Below are 18,775 nucleotides of genomic sequence, written 5' to 3'. Positions count from 1 at the left end.
TCCTGAGAGTCTGTTACCTGTTTGATTTACCTTACTGCTTTGTTTATGCCCTCTGTGTGCCAACCACTCATTTTTTGTTGACTGGTACTTTCCTCTTGTGATGCAAGGGGTACATACCATCAGGCTACAACTGTCTTTAAGAAATCCCAGTAGCTGGAAGATTCATGCAGCATATTACAGGGAGAACTTCATTCACTGTCACCTGTTTGCATGTTGCTAGCTGAACTGCTAAGCATAAGAACTGCTGTAATATGTATTTTACAACACTCTACTATTGTGAAATACATCTGACTGAAGGCTGTAACTGGTAAAATAAGGCAGAACATAGCTCACTTATGCTCAGTCTATTTGCATGCTTTGACCCTGCAGCTTCTGACACAGGACTGACTAACAGTGATGCTAACAGTTGTCACGTTTTTTAAAGGAGAAAAGCAGATTTTTGCTGAAGTGAAGATCAATGGAGATGAAAGCGCTCAAAATAGCACAGTTGGTGTGCTGGCATCTGTGCACAACCCAAGTGAGACACAGCCCTCAGATAGCTGGCAAGCTACAGTACTGATGTATTCAAGTGAGGATAACAAGACTTCATCCAACATCAGCACTGTCACAGTGAATGCCACCCACTTCCCCAAACATAGAGGTAAACAAATATCATGTAGACAGCTCATGTTGAGTGACCTTTAAGACAGAATGCCAGCTGGACAACTTCTACTGAACTGCCTTTCATTGGAAGAGTGAATTTAATTTTCTAGCTTCCTCTGTGATCTTTTGTGCACTTGTAGATTTTCTGAGATATAATGGTGTCCTCCTTTGAAAGGTTCATTCCTAATGCCTACACTTTGACCCTGCCTTTAATGGCAACTGCCAAGTGCTACCTTTCTGGAAAACTACTGATCTCAGTGTACTTGGCTGGATATTGCCAAGCAACAATTCCCTTTATGAGATGACTCCAAGACAGCCAACACAAACACACAATTGCACACCTGATTGAGTTACCCAACAAGTGCATGTGAAAAGAGAATTTTGGTTCTAGTTGTGGAAGTAATAGTTTGAAAGGTAAACTTGGCAAATGTAAATTGTACAGCCTCATGAGAGTCTTAGCCATGGGACTTTCCAGTGGAAGTTAAGCTCCAAAGTGCTGAAATCACTTTTGAAAAGGTAGACTTACACAGCTGCTAAATTTATTCTTGTTAATCTTTAAATCCAAGTAAAGAGTTTACTTCTTTTGTTTGTTCTCATCTCCTACAGAAATGGTGTATGTGACATATTACATGGATAACAATGAAACCAATCCCTATCTGAAGTGGAAGAACCTAGGAAGCCCTGACTTTCCTTCTCCAGAACAGTTCCAGAAAATAAGGGATGCTGAGGTATGATTATGTGTTTGCTTGAAGTGTTGTACAGGTAAAGTGCTTGTGAAAAAGACAACAAATCAGGCCTCTAACAAAAATTTCCTTAGCCCACAGTCATTCACTTTTTATATACACACAAAAATTCACTTGCAGTCCTGCAGAAAAGTGTAGGTCACGCACAGCTTATGCCTTGGTGTTTGTGTTATACAACCTCTTCACTCTGGGCCTACCCATAAAATAAGAAGGCACAGTTGCTCCTGGGGAAGTTCTGCCTTCTCTCTGAATATTCAGTGGGCTTTGAGGCTCTTTCTGTTCCATCTTCCCAGGTAAGTCACATGGCCCTGTGTATATTACAGAACGGCCAAATTGCTGCATTAGAAAGTTGAAATGAACACCATTAATAATAGAAAACAAACACCTCCCTGAGGTGAAAACTGCCCAGTGCAAGTTCAGAAAACTGAGGGGCTCACATGGAGATTGACAGTTTTCCCTCATGCTCACTAGGGCTGAATGCACCATAGAGATAATTAAGGAGTCAGTCTTCTCTGAGAAGTCCTCTCCTCCCTATGGATGAAAGCCATGCAGAAATTACTGTATGTGAGCATATGAGAGCAGCCTGTCACTTCAGCTCCCCCTCCCATAGTTTCCCCAATGCATTCAGACTCCTGGGTTAAAAACAGAGGTCATCTTCATCCCCTTCAGGGCCCTCAGACAGTACTCACTTTCTGACTTCAGTATAGAGTACTGTGTCTTCTCTTCCCAGTCACAACTGACTATTGCTAAGGCCTGTGGGACATTGTAGGAGACATCAGATCTTCCTTAAACAGGGCAGCAGCAAGATTTTAGATGCTCTTAGCTATCTGGTACATCCCCAGAGACCAGCCATGTAGCTGTTGTAGCTAGCAGTAGCTTGTTCTGCACACTGGGAAGAGATGGGGCCATGGTTTGTAAAGACCTCTAGCCTGAAAGGCGTCCATGGGAGGTTACAGAAGTGACAGATTGTGCCTAAGGGCATTTGTGATCAACCCAACTTGTGAGCTGGACAAACCCTCTGTTTCCTGAAGAGCTGGAAAACAGGTGAGTATAAAGTCTCTGAGTGTGGAGAACTTTGATGCCTGTGAGCATTAGCAGTACCAACTCTATTGGAAATTTAGAGTCCTAAAGTAAATACACAGGCACTTTACACTGGTTTAACAATTGGTCTTTAGGTGCTGTAATGAAAGATTGTTCACAACACTACTCTTTGGCTCCACAGGACCCACTGGTAACAGGTCCATTCCCATTTCCTGAAGATGGCATCCTGACACTGAAGCAAGACTTTCCAGTTCCCTCAGTCTTTCTTATCCACATCTGTGCAAGACCCAGATCAGCTCCTGATGAAGTATGTGTTGTATTCTACCATTAGACACATCAAAACTGAAACTGCTTCTTGCCTTAAGTCTTAGAAGAAGACCATTGAGTTAATTTATTGTTAAAAGTGTAAGAATTAGTAAATAAACAATTCTTCTCTTTTTTGATGAGAAGGCTCTCAAAGATGTAATTCAAGATAAAGTACTACATAGCAAGTGATAGGAGCCATCACTAAGATGAATGAAAATTCCCATGGTGAGAAATTAGTAAAACAGTACTGAAAAGTGCAGTATCTCTTTAAAAAGCACATGGTATGCTACAGGGATTGACAAGTTAATTGACAGCTAAAGCTAAAATGGAATCATGGCCTCCATATTAGATGTCTGTATCTGCTCATTCAGTCTCACCCATGTGCACAGTGGTACCCTGAGCCTCTGATGGTCCTCTGAAGGGTTGACGAGTGGGAGACATGGACTGCAAAAAGCTACAGAGCCAAGAATTTTGTTTTTACACCTGATGTCAATGGAAAAAAATCAAAGCAAATAATTAATATGGAAGGATGAACACAGAAACTTGACCTGGCTGATTGGTTTGTACAGTTTTTTTACATGGGCTTGTGTCTTTGGACAGGTGACTGGTGTTCGTTTGATCCCTCTCACAAAGGGGCAGGTCATTGTGCTGTGGGATGACGACTGTGTTAAGTCAAAGTAAGTAGCTTTTAAATAAAATTGATACAAATGAGTTACCAACATACTACTCCCTAAGTTTCCACAAGCTCTACAGAGTAAAACAAGGTCGAAAATTAATGAATTGTTGCTCCTTGATAGATGATACAGTGCATTTGTCTGAAAAAATGAACTGTAGGACCTGTGTGCACAAACTGTGAAAAGCAGCCCTGCCTAATTTGCTGGTCAAAGGAATCTACCTGTTGGTCACTAGCATTCAGTGGCATTTCTGAGGGGATTCTATTCAGCATAGCAGACAGGAAGATTCATGGTAAAAGTTACATTATCAGCAGATGCCTAAGTGGGATCTTAGACATCTCTGTAAGGGATGTGAACTGGAAGAGAAAACCTCAGGTTGCTTTCTTCAGCAAGCTTGACTCAACTGGAAACCCTCGGTATGTGAACTCTGAAAGGGGATCCAGTGTACAAATAGATTACCTCAGGAAGGTAAAAGGACTTAGGTCCTTTTCATGCCAGTCTCCCTAGATTCTTAATAACCCTGGTGTCTGAGTGAAAGATGCGTGACATTTTGTGATGCTGCAAATACCCAAAGCAGCAAGTCAGTCTAGGTGTTTTTCTGAGGCTGTTGGAGCCCTGGTTCTTCCTAATAGTGCCAATTCACTTCATCCTACATTTGGTAGGAATGAATCAAGTGAACATTTCTTATTTTTGTCCTTCTTGTTGAAATAGCCCTGATTTTTCATAGTATTTGATAGTTCATGCATTGTCAGTTGTAATTACAAACCTCTCTGGTTCTCTTTTCTAGGTGTATAAAGACATTTGAAGTTGAATTCTCATCAGATGGAAAAGTGTACCAGCGGATTAATGCCAAAGACACAATATTCACTCTCTGGGTCTACAGTCCAGGTATGGCAAGAATACTCATGTTAGGTAATCTGTCATGTGATATTGCCACTCATGAGTTTGTGAACCATTGTTTAGTAACCACTGAAGGTAGGTAACTTGCAAGTAACACACAGTCTCTCGCAAATAAGAGCTCATCCCCTCCTTTAGGATTGTATTCTCAGTAAGAGACTTATTTTCAAGGACAAACAGAGATCAACAAGTAGTCGTGAGGACATTATTAGTAGTATGCCATGGATAATTCCTTGTCACAAAAGCCAGTCACTGAGCTGCAGGCCTGGCAAGGTTCCTGAGAAGTTAAGTAGCAATTTGTAGCTGGTGTAAAAATACGCAAAAATGATAACCAAAAACCCCACAAAAAACCATGACCAGACCTTGCAATAGAAGTTTACTCAGATGAAACATCCAAGTGAAGGAAGATACTGATGTTTTATTTGGGTATTTTTTTTATTTATCTGCAGGTGGAGGGTGGTGGTTGTTGGTTTTTTGTTTGTTTGTTTTGTTTTTTCCCTTTTTAAGCAAATGCTGTCTAGTCTGCAACATGACCATCCAACAAATATTGATGGATAAGCACTGATGAGAGCTGAGTTAAACACAGACAAACCTTGCCTTATAGTGATACTATTAAAAGGCAGTTGAGAGATGTTTTTACCAGAAACAAGGGCTTATCTTACCCTGAGAAAGCCTTAACATCAGCAGTGATCGCATAATAAAAGTTCAGAGCTATTTATGCAATGTTAGGCAAGCAAAGGCTTTAAATCTTGGCTATGACCAATCTCTGAAATTATTATTCATTATTATACTATAATATTATATACCAGTTTTAATAGTTTGTTTCAAAACCAACAGCGACAAAAAAGACTACTTGAAAAAATATCATGTCTCAGCAGTCCTTATTGCTAGGAACTTCCTCCTCACCCATTATTTCTGGCATTCTTTTTTTCCTAGAATAAAAACACTAAAACACATATAAAAATCAATTAAATAGATAAAATACCCCCAAATTTATATTGCTTGTGTGTTCAAAGATTCTGCTAGGGAAAGCTGTGTTCTTTGAACTGGATCAAGGATAAAAAGCAGCAAAACCACAGAAGATCAGTTCACATACCTTTAAAGTAAGTGGTGCTGCATCCACTAGAGCAGAGGGTTTTCAGTCAGCCTGTGTGCTTCTTGTTCTTCTTTTTTGAAACTGTCCCCACATAACCTGTTCCAAAGGCAAAATTCAGGCAGAAAAGTAAGTTGGAAAAAAAGGAAATTAGTAATTTTTTGTTGCAGATGTTCTTCCAAACAGCCTTCTTCCAAAGGAGCTGCTGGGATAGCAGTCCTGTAGCTCTACTTGCTAATCCTAGTAAGTAGAGAGGACTTCCTTGGTGAAACAAGATAAAAAAGTCAGTACTTGGCCACGAGGAATTTGTTATCATTTTTAATCAGAAAGGCACAGACACACTTACGTAGGGTGCAGAACTGATTTCCCCAGCCTGTTCCATGAACCTAGATTTTACAGGAGTAGTGCCTGCTTCACATCCTCCCAGTCCCACAGGTGCCAGCGTTTCACAGTGACCATTTCTAACCTTTTCATTTGCAGGAAGCTCAGTCTCCGGCTTTTACAGAGTGCGTGCCATTGACTACTGGGGGAAGGCAGGCCTGCCCTCTCTTCCCGTGGGATACATTGAAGCTTTCAAGTGACGCTGAAGAGTGGTGCCTGTCTTGGTGTCAGAGTGGTGTATGTTCCTTGCAAATGACAACTCCCCAGAAAAATAAACTCCTCCCAGGCTGAGGAGGGCGTATGGAAACGACCTGATGAAGTTAGGAACGCAAGTTAGAAGCAACTGCCCCTGTTAACTCTTCACAGCACAAAAGACAACATTATCAAACAACCACAACTGCAACTGGTAAGAGGCTACCGTAGGACAGGGATTCAGCCTGGTAACTAGGAATTATGGGAATACATATTTATTATTCCCCTTTTTTCACTGAGCTAACAGCCAGGACAAGCTAAGATTTATAGAGGTCACAAACTGTAGCAGGAACAGAACCATGGCTTCACTGTGTGGGTGAGGATGGTAGCAAAAGCACATGGAGGACCTGTCTGAGAGTGAACTGGCTGCCTGAGCTGCCAGTCAGTCTTGACTTAACAGTTTGACGGAAAAGTGCACAGCAACAAGACACATTCAGAGCATGAAGTAAAGGATCTCTTAGTTCCTTTGGCTGGTTAGTCACAGTGGGTTATTTCAGAATGCTTGCCACGTCTTCAGGTGTATGAGGTTTTTCACTCTCTCACAGAGGTGTTTCCACCCAGCTCTCTGTATTTGTGACCATTACATGGGTGCCAGAGCTGCTTCCTGTAGGCAGAAGCAGGGGTATCAGCTCATTCTCAGAGGGGAGAAGGCACAGAAAGCCCTAGCCTCCTGCCTTTTCTCTTTTGTGCTTTTGCCCAAGTCACCTGTTTGCACTTTGGCCACCAGCTGCTGCCCGTTTGTGGTAGAGGCTCTAACCCTGAAAGTCCCTCTTTCTCTCCATTGCTGTCACCTAGCCTGGTGTCCTTCAGCCCTTACAGCTGACACGTCCCCTCACAGACTGTAAGTGGTCACTCAGCTCTGCATAGCCAGGAGAAAGCTGAAACACTAGTTAGAGCCTTTGTATCTTTGTATGACAGGACAGCACACTCATGAATGTAGCAGGGCTTCTACTTAGGACACTTAAGAAATTAACAAAGAACAGTTTGAGCTCCTGTGCTTTGCAAAGCATGTGCACAAGCGTGTGATAGCCCAAGATCATGGGCTACAGATCACCACTGGCTGTGCTTGCAGGTGCCGAACACTTTATGTAAACAGCAAAGTTCCCTGACATTGCAGGGGTGCTGCTTTATTCTTCTCTTTTCACAACTGGCACAGTTTGAGCTGTGCCTTTAACAGGCTTGCAGAGAGAAGGATAATGCCAGTGAAAACAGCTGGAGTGTTTTCCATAGGAGGAGTGACTTTGTCACACAAACAAATCCCCTACTGCTCTCTTTGCTGACATCAGCCACCTCACCAACATAACAACAAAAAATACATATTTGATGAAACATTCAGGTCTCAGAAAAAAAAAGTGCCCAAGTTTGCACAGTAGGAGAGAGCTGAACTACCTCAAATACCCTCAACTCTTACAGCACAGAAAAGAAACATATGCAAAAAGTCAGTGCGTGTGAAATGTGGCCTTATATCTCCTTACTTGCTGATTACTTGTTCAAGTGCTTTTACTGAAAATTAGCCTTAAAAGACTTATTCTGTCACAGAATTCAGATGAAATATTTCTTGCCTCATTTGAGTTTTAATAAGGGGCACTTATCGCATCCTAGTCCTCCAATTCCTTGTCCATACAGGCAGAACAGGAAATGGCCATGGGTCCTACTGAATTTGGTCCTCTAAATTTAAGAAAAGTTATTGAGACATTCTACTTGCATGGAGATAGTAAAAATACATTTTAAACTTGTGATAATTTCCCCTGAGTGAAGAACCATTGTACACAGTTAAGTAAAATCTAGCGGATAACACATGTTGTTTTGCTAGCATGAGGTGGAGCAACAAATAAAATTATTTAGAGAAATACTAAGTATAGGGTCTTGAGAGATTTTAGTGTGTCTGGAGCAGGGGAAGATGTAGGAGCTTGAGTGGACAGTTTAGTGTGTTAAGATGTCCTACCTGAGTAGCCCTTCTGCTTTAAAATTTTCCCACCCTGGCAATCAGAATATAGCAGTCTTTATCAAACCAAGGACTATGTACTAGTTACAGGTGTATTAAAAAAAAAAAAAAAAGGAAAAAAAGAAAAAAAAAGAAGAAACATAGCTGTAGTGAATAGTATTGATTTTGTTATGCAGGGATGAAAATATATAGATGTGCAAACCATGAAATATAGAAGATTTCTTCTGAAAATCTTCTTTGCTGCTATGATATAAACTCATTCCTTTAAGAAATGAGCATGTGTTAAAAATTACAGAGAGAAGAGAAGTTGGTATTTCCAGGTATGAGTTTATTTCTAACAAATTATAGAACTTTTTGAAATGGCGTTTTCTTTTTTCATCATTTAATGTCTACAGAAAAACGCTATTTAGTACTTGAAACTAAAGATTTCTGTAACCATCTGTTGCTGACTCTGATAGTGTTTCCAAAATTGCATGTTTAACTAATCTCCTCTGTTACATGTAGTGGTCAGCCCCCCATTACCGTTTGAGTTTTCAGAAGTGCCAAGTATCCATAGCACGAGGTGTGAATAGCAGGTGCTTAGTAGTTCTGTAGTATCATAACCAAAGCAAGGCTGCAGAGCGCTCATGTATGTCTTTTGCTGTTCATTAATCCAAATAAGAATATGTAACTGCAACATGGAATTATTTGCCTGCGCTTGAAACAAAAGCTTGTGAGGCTATATAACCATTTTGCAACTGAAAGAACCTTTCAGCTGAGTATTTTACATTGTCTAATTGTGTATATGCTACATTTGTTACCATCTTTTGTGAGAGCAAATAAAACTGGTTATTAATCTTTCACATGAACCATGTAAAAACAAGATCTGATCATTGTGTTGTAGAAACTGCTTACAACTCTACTTACAACCTAATCTTGTAAAGACTATTCTCAAGGACTGTCATATTTTAACTCCAGCCAGCAGCCAAGTACCATGCAGCTGCTCACTGTGGCTACCAGTGCAAGGGGTAAAATAGCTTGACTTGTGGAAATTCCAACATTACATATAACTGAAACCTAAAAAATGTTGAGGCTGTAGTAGAAACTTAAATGCATAGATTGTCTCAGTTACCACAGCCCAGGGAAAACTGGTCAAACTCAAGGTGGTATCATAGTGTCTGATCTCAGGACTCGCAGTGTCCTTGCTGGAGGAGGTTCACTGGTGTGTGAAGGACAATATCCTTGCAGAGTCCCTCCTGCTGTTGAGCAGTCATAGTCTTTCTGCCAGCACTAAAGGACCTTCTGAGGACAAAACAACAGTCCTTTTAATGTATAAACAATTTTTTTATTTTGTCTTGTTAGTGGAAAGTTTGTGCAGGACAGAGATTATGACTTGGGACCTATACACACACTTAAAACCCAGGAATAATAGACTGCTTTTCATCAACCAACTCAAACAGCAGACAGATGTCTGCCTCTAGATATACCTGAGGTGTTTCATGTTGAACTCAACAGAATTTCAAGAGTAGTGTCTTATCAGCATACACTCATTACTGCCTGCCCTATCCTACCTTGTCTTTCACATTTCCTGCAGTCATTAGAGACAAATGGATATGATGTAACTTCCGTCTGTTCATTAACTTACCACATCATACCTTGAGGACTTGCTTGTGGTCCTGATGGAGACATACTCCCCCAAGTACAATTATTGGGGCACGTGAACTCAACCATAGTGTATTCAACCAGAATCACCTCTATACTTCTGTGATCCTGCTGGCTTTGCCTCGTGTGGCTAAAGAGGAATTTTACTACTTATCTTGTCTGGACAGACTACACCAAGCAGATGCACTGGGTCCTGCATATTGATTGTATCTTCTTGCTACAACTCTCATCTGCTCTGGTCATACAATTAGTATAACCATAGACATTAAAAATCCCACTTCTCTAAGACTGGTAGTATTGGTCTGACAGTTTTGGCCAAAGGCCATGCTTCTTCAGCTAAGGCTTGGTGCTGTCTAATCAGTTGTTATACAAGTCCTAAGGTCACAGATTCCACCCCAATACTTCCTGCTGGGAGAAGGGTGGAAGTGGAGAACATTCAATCAATGCACTGACCTTGCACTTAGTCCAGCAGAAAAGGCTGATATTTTTTCAACACTGAGTAGTTCTCTGTCTGTGTGGGGTTTTGTTGGCATTGCCTGCTAGTGCTCCTCTGTTTCTGTCCTTAGCTTTAGGTGGTAGCTCCCAATCTTGTTCTCTGTCAGGGTAACTTTCCCTAGACCTGAGGAGCAAGGACATGTTTGTCAAGCGGGTTGAGAGCCTTACGAGTATTGCCAGGAAATCCTGGGAAATAGAAGTTTGAGAGACTTCACTGCATCCCTGGGATAATGTCTCTGGTCCTGGAGAGTGTCTCTGGTTTCTATACTCTTTCTGGTTACTGTGGGTAAGATTGTGCAAGCATCTTGCAGCTGTTTAACAGTGTAGTGCTCTGAAGATCTTCAGTCAATATCAGCCTTGTTCCACACACCTTTTTGAAGCCTTAGGAGTAGAGGCTGTTCAGCTTGGTCTTACCTCTGTGCTTGGTAATTATAACTTGTAAAAATTTGTTTAGTTGATAAACTGCAGGGTTCATCAGGATACTGGGGTGTTCTAGACTGGATTTTTATTATTAAGAAACACAAGGTGAATGTGATTTTACTAAAAGCAGTGGGAAATGCCTGTAAATAATGCTGACTGAGGTTACTCTTTTTCTACATGGAGATTTCCAGGTACTTTTCTTTGGCTTTCTCTATCTGTGAAATTCTTGGCCATAAACCCAGCCCATTCTATATCTTTCAGTTCTAAACCTTTCAGATACTGAAAACTGGATAATGAAGGCAGAGAGGAGCAAATTGCTGTTAATGCCATTAGAAATGCAAGCACCTGCTCATTTAAATTATTGTCCACTGTCATTGAAAGTAGCATCTGTTTTATTGCATTTGTGGTTCTCCCCTTGGGAACTTTGCTGCAGGTAGCTCTGCCTCAGATGTGCTCTTAAGTCCTGTTTTTGGCTGGAGCCATCTCAGTGATGTGCCTGCATACTGCCCTGTGCCTTGCTGCCCTTGCTGGCTGGACTTTCTAGGTGAATCCCAGAGTTAACCCAGTCACCATGCTGCTGTCTGACAATCAGCCCTGTCAGGGGATGTGCCCCTCTCACCATCCTTGCCTTGCCCGCCCTGTTCAGAGCTGGGGAGTGACCCTGCCCCATGTGTGCTGGGAGCACCCTTGGCTGCTGTCTCACTGCTCCTCGGTGAGCATCCTCAGTGCTTCTGCTCCCCAACAGACAGGACAACAGGCAATAAAAACCAGTTTCAGAGGTGCCTTTTTTTCCAAAACATTTATTGACAAATGCCACATTAGGTATTCTCTTGAAAATTCAAATATCACTATTATATTGCACACTGCTTAAAGATCCCCCAATATTTTCATGTGTTTTTCAGGAAAAACACACTATTCCATACTATGATTTTTTAAAATTATCAGTTGAGTGGCAACTTCAAGACCAAGAGGTCTGGTTTCTGTGCTTAAGGATAGGATCAGAAGCGTACTTTTAGCAGGCCCCTGGAAAGAAAGAAAAGTAAACTTTAGTCTGTGTAAGTAAATTTGCAAAGGGCTTTAATAGCCATGAAGTCTCCGCTGAAGCTGTAACTACAACCCTCCTGGGGTACTTCTGAATCACAGTATAAGACTAGGATGCAGGGTGCAAAAGTTTGCATTTCTCTCTGTCTATTGGCACAGACACAGGCAGCCTTTCCTAGCTAGCCATGGGCTTTTGGCTTTCCTGAGGACCAATCCATGACCCTGCAAACCAGCTGCCTTCCCTCTGCTACAGGGAGCAGTACAGAGCGCTGTGGGGCAGGGATGCCCGTGCCATGGCCTTGGGTGATGCCAGTACCTGCTCTGTAGTGGAGGACTGGCTGACACAACAATGTGCTGTTCAGGAGGTTTTAGCTGCCATTCCTTGTGCCACAGTGCAGAGCACATGTGCTGTGTGGCTTAGTAAAGGGTCAACTTCCGGGCCAGGTAAGTGAGGTTGTGCAGAGTGTGAGTGCTCAACTGCCAGTAAAGAAGAATTTCTACCTTCTGCAGAGCCCTAAAAATGTGTCCGCCTATTTCATGGGCAGCATTTGAACTAGAAGATCAATTCCTGTACCTCCAGAAAAATGTTCCCAAAATGGGCTTTAAATGTGGTCTGTTTACATGTATGTGGAGCAACTGCTGACTCCCACTGCCAGCTGATGCAGTCAGAAATGCTGCTCAGAGCCCCTCATCCCTGCTACTCAGACCACACAGGACACAAGTCATGATGGAACTGAGGGTGAGAATGGTCCTTCCTGGAGGCACCTTTTCGTCTTTTCCTGGAGGACACTGCATGGACCCACGGTAAGATGCTATTATGCAAGTGCCAAGGCCAAGCATTTCCAAGTGCAGAAACCCCGGCTTGTTGCATCCATCCCTGTACTGTCTACTACAGTAACAAGGCTGATCTTCATCTGGTAGTGTACCAGGTTCAATACACAGGATTCTGGTAAGTAGCAATCTTAAGGCTGCAGAACCAGCCTGTAGCAGGCTCTTGTTCTTTTATGGATTTCCCTTTGTAGCTCTTTTCCTACTAGATCTAACATGAGGAAAAGGTTGCTAAAAAAGAACAACTGTGTTTGATGTAGTTCTGTCACATGAACAGCAAATGCAATCACCTACTGTGCACCTCAGTGAGTTTGCTAATTAGGCTGAAGTACCTGACTGGAGCACAGGCTGAAACTGGCCAGACATGCAGATTTCCTCCTGCTTTTGGCGCACAATGCGCTGGATGGCTGGGGGGAGGCCACGGGGATTGCGCGAGAAGATCAGGGAGTAGCCATCGTCACAGGAGCCATCCTCCTTCAGGCTGCGGCAGGCGTAGGTGATGGCATAGTTATCATAGTCAGTGTCAATCACCCAGTAGTTGTCCCCTGAAACAACAACACACAGGTTTGTCACAGTGGGTGGATCCTTCAGCAGGAGGTGGCAAACTCATGTTAGGGATAGCTTTCCAAATGATCTATAATCACATCACACATCCAGCTTATCTCCACACCATGAGGGGAAGAACTGGGACAAGCACAGGGCATCTTGAGACCATAATTTTCCCCACAAAGGCTAGAGGTACTAGGAGGACTAGGATTTTCTAGGTTTTCAATGAAAAAATACCTCTTTATGTTGCTTGCTCAAGCATGGTAGAAGGAAGGACATACAATATAGATTACATTTCCTATACAGGAAGCCTCAGTAAAACATTCCTCCTGTTTTCTAGCCTTGATATACTTAGTTCTTTTTGGTGTGGCTTATCTGCCAGTACTAAGGGAATGTACTTCTTTCTTAGAAGTCCTCCCCAACTTCCACAGCTGAGGAACTGCAGGTGTGGGAGGCTTGGGCATGAAGGATGGGCTTTGAAGGTTCAGCATGAGCAATTTCTGCAAGGTACACTTGAGTTAACAGCTCCATTTCTTTGAGTCCAGCTATGTCTATCTGAAGAGAAATGTGTCTTGTTGTTGGGGTGCAGCTGTGGGTCTACATGTCTCCTCTTTTTAGCTATGAGGAGTACAGGGGCGACTGACCTCAGCACTTCCATAATGCCCACAGTGGGCTCCCAGAAGAATGGCTTCCCTAGGTTGAACACCACAATTGGCTGTACAGAACCCATTGTGTGTGGCCCAAAGCCTGTAAGCCTCCTTGTTAACATATATAGTGTATGAGAAGGATGTGTGGGGAGTCTCTGATGCTGCCCGTTCTGTGGAGATAAAATAAAATGCACTGCTTGGATAAAGCATGCTCTCCCCAAAAGGATGCTTCAGGGGGAACTTGGAGCAATCCCAGCTGAACTGTTTTTCCTGCTTATATGTAGATATGCACATCTGGACAGCTGTAATTGACAAAATCCTCAGCAATTGAAAAGTGTCAAGGGCCTGGAGAATTTAACTCACCACCACTGGAGAGGTAGCTGGCCAGTCCCTGGTAGGTCATATACATTTTTGCTGGAGTGGTTGGGTCAGGTACCGTGTATTGAGCAGCCATGTCAGCACAGATCACCCAGAAACTGCAACGAGATCCATAACATTCAAGGTAAAACCTGGCAGCATGAGAACTTCAAATGGGTGTCGTTCTCTCAGGGCTTGGGCACAACTGCCTCAGGCACGGGGGCATGGCCTTTCTTAATGCAAAGTCACTAATTAATGTCATTAAGTAATGCAAATCTGTGACACCCCCCAAACACACATCCATCACAGCCAGTGATTGCTGCTGCCCTCTGGTCCCCAACTGCTGTAAGGCTATGCTGTGGCTGGGGCAGTACCCTCCTTCAGTTCAGTAAGGTTTTTGCCACCCATTTCTGTACAAGAAGACAGACACCAAGCACAATAATGAACGTTGTTTCTTGACTTCCTCCTAGCAGTCTGCAGGGTGAGCTCACTGCATTTGGGATCTTTTGGGCTCAGTAGCTGTGCCCCAGGAAGAGGCAGGGACTTGGCTCTCCCCTGTCTATCCCTTCCTGGCAGTATGGGCACAGGAATGTCAGGAATGTTACAAGCACAGTAATAGTTACAGCTCCTCTGCCAAGCTAATGAAAAATGAAAAGCTGTCACAGAGCCTTTGAGAACCCTGTGGATGTCCATTTGTTACAATGCCCTTCTCTGTTTGGTATCTGTTTGCTTTGAATGCCATCCACATTTCAACACTCTTTGTCAAGCATTACCTGGATTAGTGAAACAGTGGAAGGGTCTTCATTCCCTTCCTTGCTCAGGCTGGGCTTCCCCTTATCCTACCTTTACAGAAATAAAATTTGCAGCAACCTTGAGATCCCATTTGTTTTCTGAAGAGTCCTTTCAGGCATCTTCCCCCTTGCACAGTATGGCATGCCTGCAAAACCTCATTTGCCCATTCCCAAAATATCTTGGAGTGCTGCACTGTTAAGATGTTCAAGGTTCATAGCCACCTGCTGGTGCTAGCATATTGGAAGCCACAGATTTTCTCTTTTGCACTCAGAAAGCTATTTAATCTCTTTACACGCTGTAATTCCTTGTAGTAATCATGACCAACAGGCAAAACTCTAGCTTCCTGCCATCTGTCCATTCAGGCATTGGAATTACATCTAAGAGTTAACCACAAGTTTTTCTCAGAAATCTTGCATCTTGACAGCCTTCATTAGCTCCTTTACTTGATTGCAATTAATTTATCTAACCATTCCATCAATCAAGATTTGACTTAATAATTAACTTTATGCAGTAGTTTTGTGACAGACCCAAACCTGAGCCAGGCTGTGAAGAATCTCAAAGGTGTCTAACCTCTAGCTTCTAATCTGATACTTTGGCTAAACTTCCCTTTTTGATGATGAAAACCCAGCCATGTTGTGCGTTGAGGGTTGATCATCATCCATGTCCCCCTCATACAGTGCCTCACACCAGCAGCTAGAGTTGAAAGTCAAGAGGGCTCACCCAAAAAGCTTCACTCGGCCTTTGGAGGACGCCGTCATTGTGCCATCTTCCTCCACAGTGTATTCAGCAGAGATGTTGTCCTGAAGGAAAAGGCCTTCTGGATCCTTCTTGGCCAGGGCATACCATTTCCCTGCATACTGTCATGAAAGTGCATTAATAACTGCAATAGCTACCATGGCAAGATTAGCACAAATACAATTTTGTGAATCAAAGTGCCTTTCTAACTCCCCAGTGCCTGATAAATGCCAGTCTGAGTCTGGGAGGGAATGTAGCACACAGACGCTGCAGTGCTGCCTAATGAACCTTTGCCTCTGTGCCAGAAGAAGTGGGTCTGGCAGCTTTGCACTGCTCTGTGTGTGTAGTCCTTGTGAAGTGAGACATTCCTGTCACAGTGACCCCACACCAAAAGCATCTCCCATCCGAACACATCTTCTGAGAGTCAGACTGGTTCTTCCCTGCTCCTGTTCAAGCCCCTTCTCTTCCATGGAATACCATGCCAAGTTCAACAATATCAAATTGCAGGTACAGGGGCTGGAGCAACCTGGCAAGAGACAATCTTTGTGGCTGCCACAGGCCACAGTTGATCTCTGATGGGGAAAAGGGCCTACCCAGCAAATCAGAAAATGATGACTATATGCTCAAAACACGGGGAGGGTGTTTTGGGGAGAGTAATGGCAAAGAGAAATGGACTGAGATTAAGAGAAAGAATATGTCCGTGCAACAAAAGGGTCCCTGAAAATGTACCAGAAGTATCTAGTAAAATAAAAACAAGATCTTAACAGGTGACTGACAGAGAGGAGGACCCTTAAAAGTTAACATTATCAGTAGAAATGCTGAGAAGAGCAGGAGCTGGCTGTGTTAAAATTGATTCTGCAGTGAAGCTAATGACATCTGCTAGGCAAGTTATGTGCTTAAGCCTGCAAGGCCGTGACTCCCAATACAGGAGCCCGAGCAAAAACTTTGACTTTTTAAACTGGGATATTCCCAAAGCTCTCCCTGGATATGATTTGTTACCAAATCAAAGCCAATCTTGTATAGACAAAGCACTTGCCACATCCCAGATGCCCCTATAGCTGTGGTGTTTGCTGACCATTAGTTAACATAGGTACTGACACACGTCTGTACACACCTTTCCAACAGCAGATTAGCCCTCATTTTCCCCTCAGAAGCACAAATGATGTGTTTAAACAGGAGTCAGTGTTCAGCATAGGTAAGAGTTCTATTTGCTGTAACTCCCAAGAATGACTAGTGGTGGGTGCAAGTAGCCTAGGGCTTGTGCTTGAGCTTCCTCTCTGATGTAGATCTAAATTGTTCCTTTTGCAGAACTGCCCGAAGCTCAAAGTTGTGCCAAGCTAACAGAATATGAGCTCTAGTAACATCCCTGGCTTTCAAGGCCAGTTTTACTATAATGTTCAGCAGGTTAAACAGTACTGAGAAAACTACAGGAACAGCATCAGCAACACGGAATATGAAAGAAGTTAGCTTTTTGGTGAAGAACCCTTTTAGATGAACAAAACTCATAATCCGGAAAAGCAGTTTGTATGTAAAGCTTCTTCACATGTACTATTGAAGTAACCATAATTACCCTTTTTGGATCAAAATTGTCTTTCACAGAGAAAGACTCCACTGCACAGGTCTGAGCTAGGCTATATTCAACAGTGTAGAAGACCGAGGCCAGGAAAACATACTGTGTGTATTTCATTCTGCAAGACAAAAGCAAACACGGGGGTTTATTTCATGCAGTAGATGGAGGTAGATAGTGCTACAGATGCATTTCCATCATTTAAGACTAGTTTTTTTCCATACTACTATCCATTGATACTGACAACCAGCTCTTCCATTGATACTGAGTCATTGTGGTACCTAAATTCAGCCAAAACTGAACATCAATGGTAATTACTTTGGAGGAGTATTTTGCTTGCCAGAAGTGGTAATGCAATTAATTGTATTTTTGTATTATAAATCAAGCCAGACTATGGATAAGGTCAGTAAGATTTGGTAAAAAATTGAAATGTTTTGAATTTTGTTTTCGCAGCAAGAAAAATGTTCTGATGAGCTCTGGTAAAGCACTGTACATAGTAAAGATGTTGTTTCTAATTATTTCACAGTGAGTGTCCACTTTGCTTTCAAGCCAGCAAAGCCATGTTCTTTATCTCCAGTTCTGCTCACCAAAACAGGCCTTTCCTTGGTGCCTACTCTAATGGCATAACACACCTTGGTATTGGCTGCCCTCTGACCATTCCTTCCACAAGCATGATGAATAATATTAATTTTCTAGAGGCTTGATCTGTCATTGCACCACAACCACTAGGTGCTCATGGCTATTTTTCTCCTGGGGTATCCCACCTCATCCATATGCCAGCATATTTGTTTCTCAGACTTCAGGAAGAGAGAACCTTCATTACACATTCTTGCAGAGTATTTGACACTGAACACCTGTCCAGATGCCAAGATAAAACAGTTATCTAACACTTGTCAGCACCATTCAAGCTGAGCTACCAACCCAGAGCCCAAACACCCATGCAGCTACACTAGGCTGTTCCTAGCTGCTGCCATGCAAGCTGCATTTCCCTGCTGCAAGATATGCCGGTCTCATCCACCTCTGCTGAAGAGAGACCTACCTGCTGAGTGGAGATGTTGGAGATCCTTGAGACTACTCTGCTTCAGTCTTTGGACTGCAGGTAGCAGGAGGGTTTTGTGTCAATTGCCCTCCAGCTCCCTTTAAATAAGGAATCTACAAAGTCACTAATTGGTTAATTTTGCTCGTGTGCCTGAATAAAACACTTAATCTTGGATAATCCATTATGTAAAAACCAACTGTAATCCTCACATTGGTGGGTCTGACTGCTATACTAATACAAACACAGCTTTTACATAATGGAAAAAGCTGCCCAGAAAGCTAATAAATCTGATGATTTGATTGTGCCACTGCTTTGTCTTGTTGAAGTCTTTCTGCCTCTAACACATGTTAGGAGAATAAGAACAGAGCATTAATTAGAGAAACACTTGGGCTATACACACGCATCTGCACAGGCACGTGTTTTGACAACTTGCATGGAGCAGGTACATAATTAGCTTTTCTCATACCTGCATCATCAAATTAAGGTGATCCTTTCAAGAGTAGGAAGACATTATGCATTACCTACATGGGGGAGGGGACAAAAAAGTGCGAAAGTGCAGTTTAGCCTTCATGTTCATATCAGAATCTTGAGAGTCCTCAGTTCTCCTGTGCAGTGAAACATTTTTATGTAAATTCTTCCTAGCTAATTTTGTCAACATTTCCAGTTACAGAAATACTACAGCTCTCTCCTTCC

At 42.6% G+C, this 18,775-nt stretch overlaps 2 protein-coding genes across 2 annotated transcripts in view; one reads left to right on the top strand and one right to left on the bottom strand.

The window, feature by feature from the left end:
- IDUA (alpha-L-iduronidase) overlaps positions 1–8,822 on the top strand; it is a 46,049-nt gene extending 37,227 nt beyond the window's left edge. Inside the window, exons 9-14 of the mRNA XM_066568672.1 lie at positions 425–640; positions 1,249–1,370; positions 2,608–2,733; positions 3,333–3,409; positions 4,194–4,294; positions 5,877–8,822. Coding sequence (XP_066424769.1) covers positions 425–640; positions 1,249–1,370; positions 2,608–2,733; positions 3,333–3,409; positions 4,194–4,294; positions 5,877–5,977 — 743 coding nt within the window. The 3' untranslated portion in view covers positions 5,978–8,822. The remainder of the gene's footprint in view (positions 1–424; positions 641–1,248; positions 1,371–2,607; positions 2,734–3,332; positions 3,410–4,193; positions 4,295–5,876) is intronic.
- A 1,332-nt stretch (positions 8,823–10,154) lies between these two features.
- Positions 10,155–17,163, bottom strand: LOC136569391 (purpurin). The gene is made up of 5 exons (XM_066569785.1): positions 17,047–17,163; positions 15,462–15,598; positions 13,956–14,068; positions 12,732–12,944; positions 10,155–10,234 (listed from the first exon to the last, which is right to left on the bottom strand). Exons 1-5 carry the CDS (start codon positions 17,161–17,163, stop codon positions 10,155–10,157), a joined length of 660 nt encoding a protein of 219 aa, XP_066425882.1.
- Between the last annotated feature and the right edge of the window lie 1,612 nt (positions 17,164–18,775).

The sequence above is a fragment of the Molothrus aeneus genome, chromosome Z, assembly GCF_037042795.1.
Source record: "Molothrus aeneus isolate 106 chromosome Z, BPBGC_Maene_1.0, whole genome shotgun sequence".
NCBI classification, from domain to species: Eukaryota; Metazoa; Chordata; class Aves; order Passeriformes; family Icteridae; genus Molothrus; species Molothrus aeneus.
This window is presented reverse-complemented; position numbering and strand designations above follow the sequence as displayed.

Excerpts from the sequence above, each read along its gene's own strand:
- LOC136569391 (XM_066569785.1), bottom strand. The coding sequence starts at position 17,163 with ATGAAATACACACAGTATGTTTTCCTGGCCTCGGTCTTCTACACTGTT. Across the intron at positions 12,945-13,955 it reads CAGCTACCTCTCCAGTGGTG|GGGACAACTACTGGGTGATT; the intron begins GTGAGTTAAATT and ends TTGTTGTTTCAG. Across the intron at positions 10,235-12,731 it reads TCAGCCTGTGCTCCAGTCAG|GTCTAGGGAAAGTTACCCTG; the intron begins GTACTTCAGCCT and ends CTTGCTCCTCAG.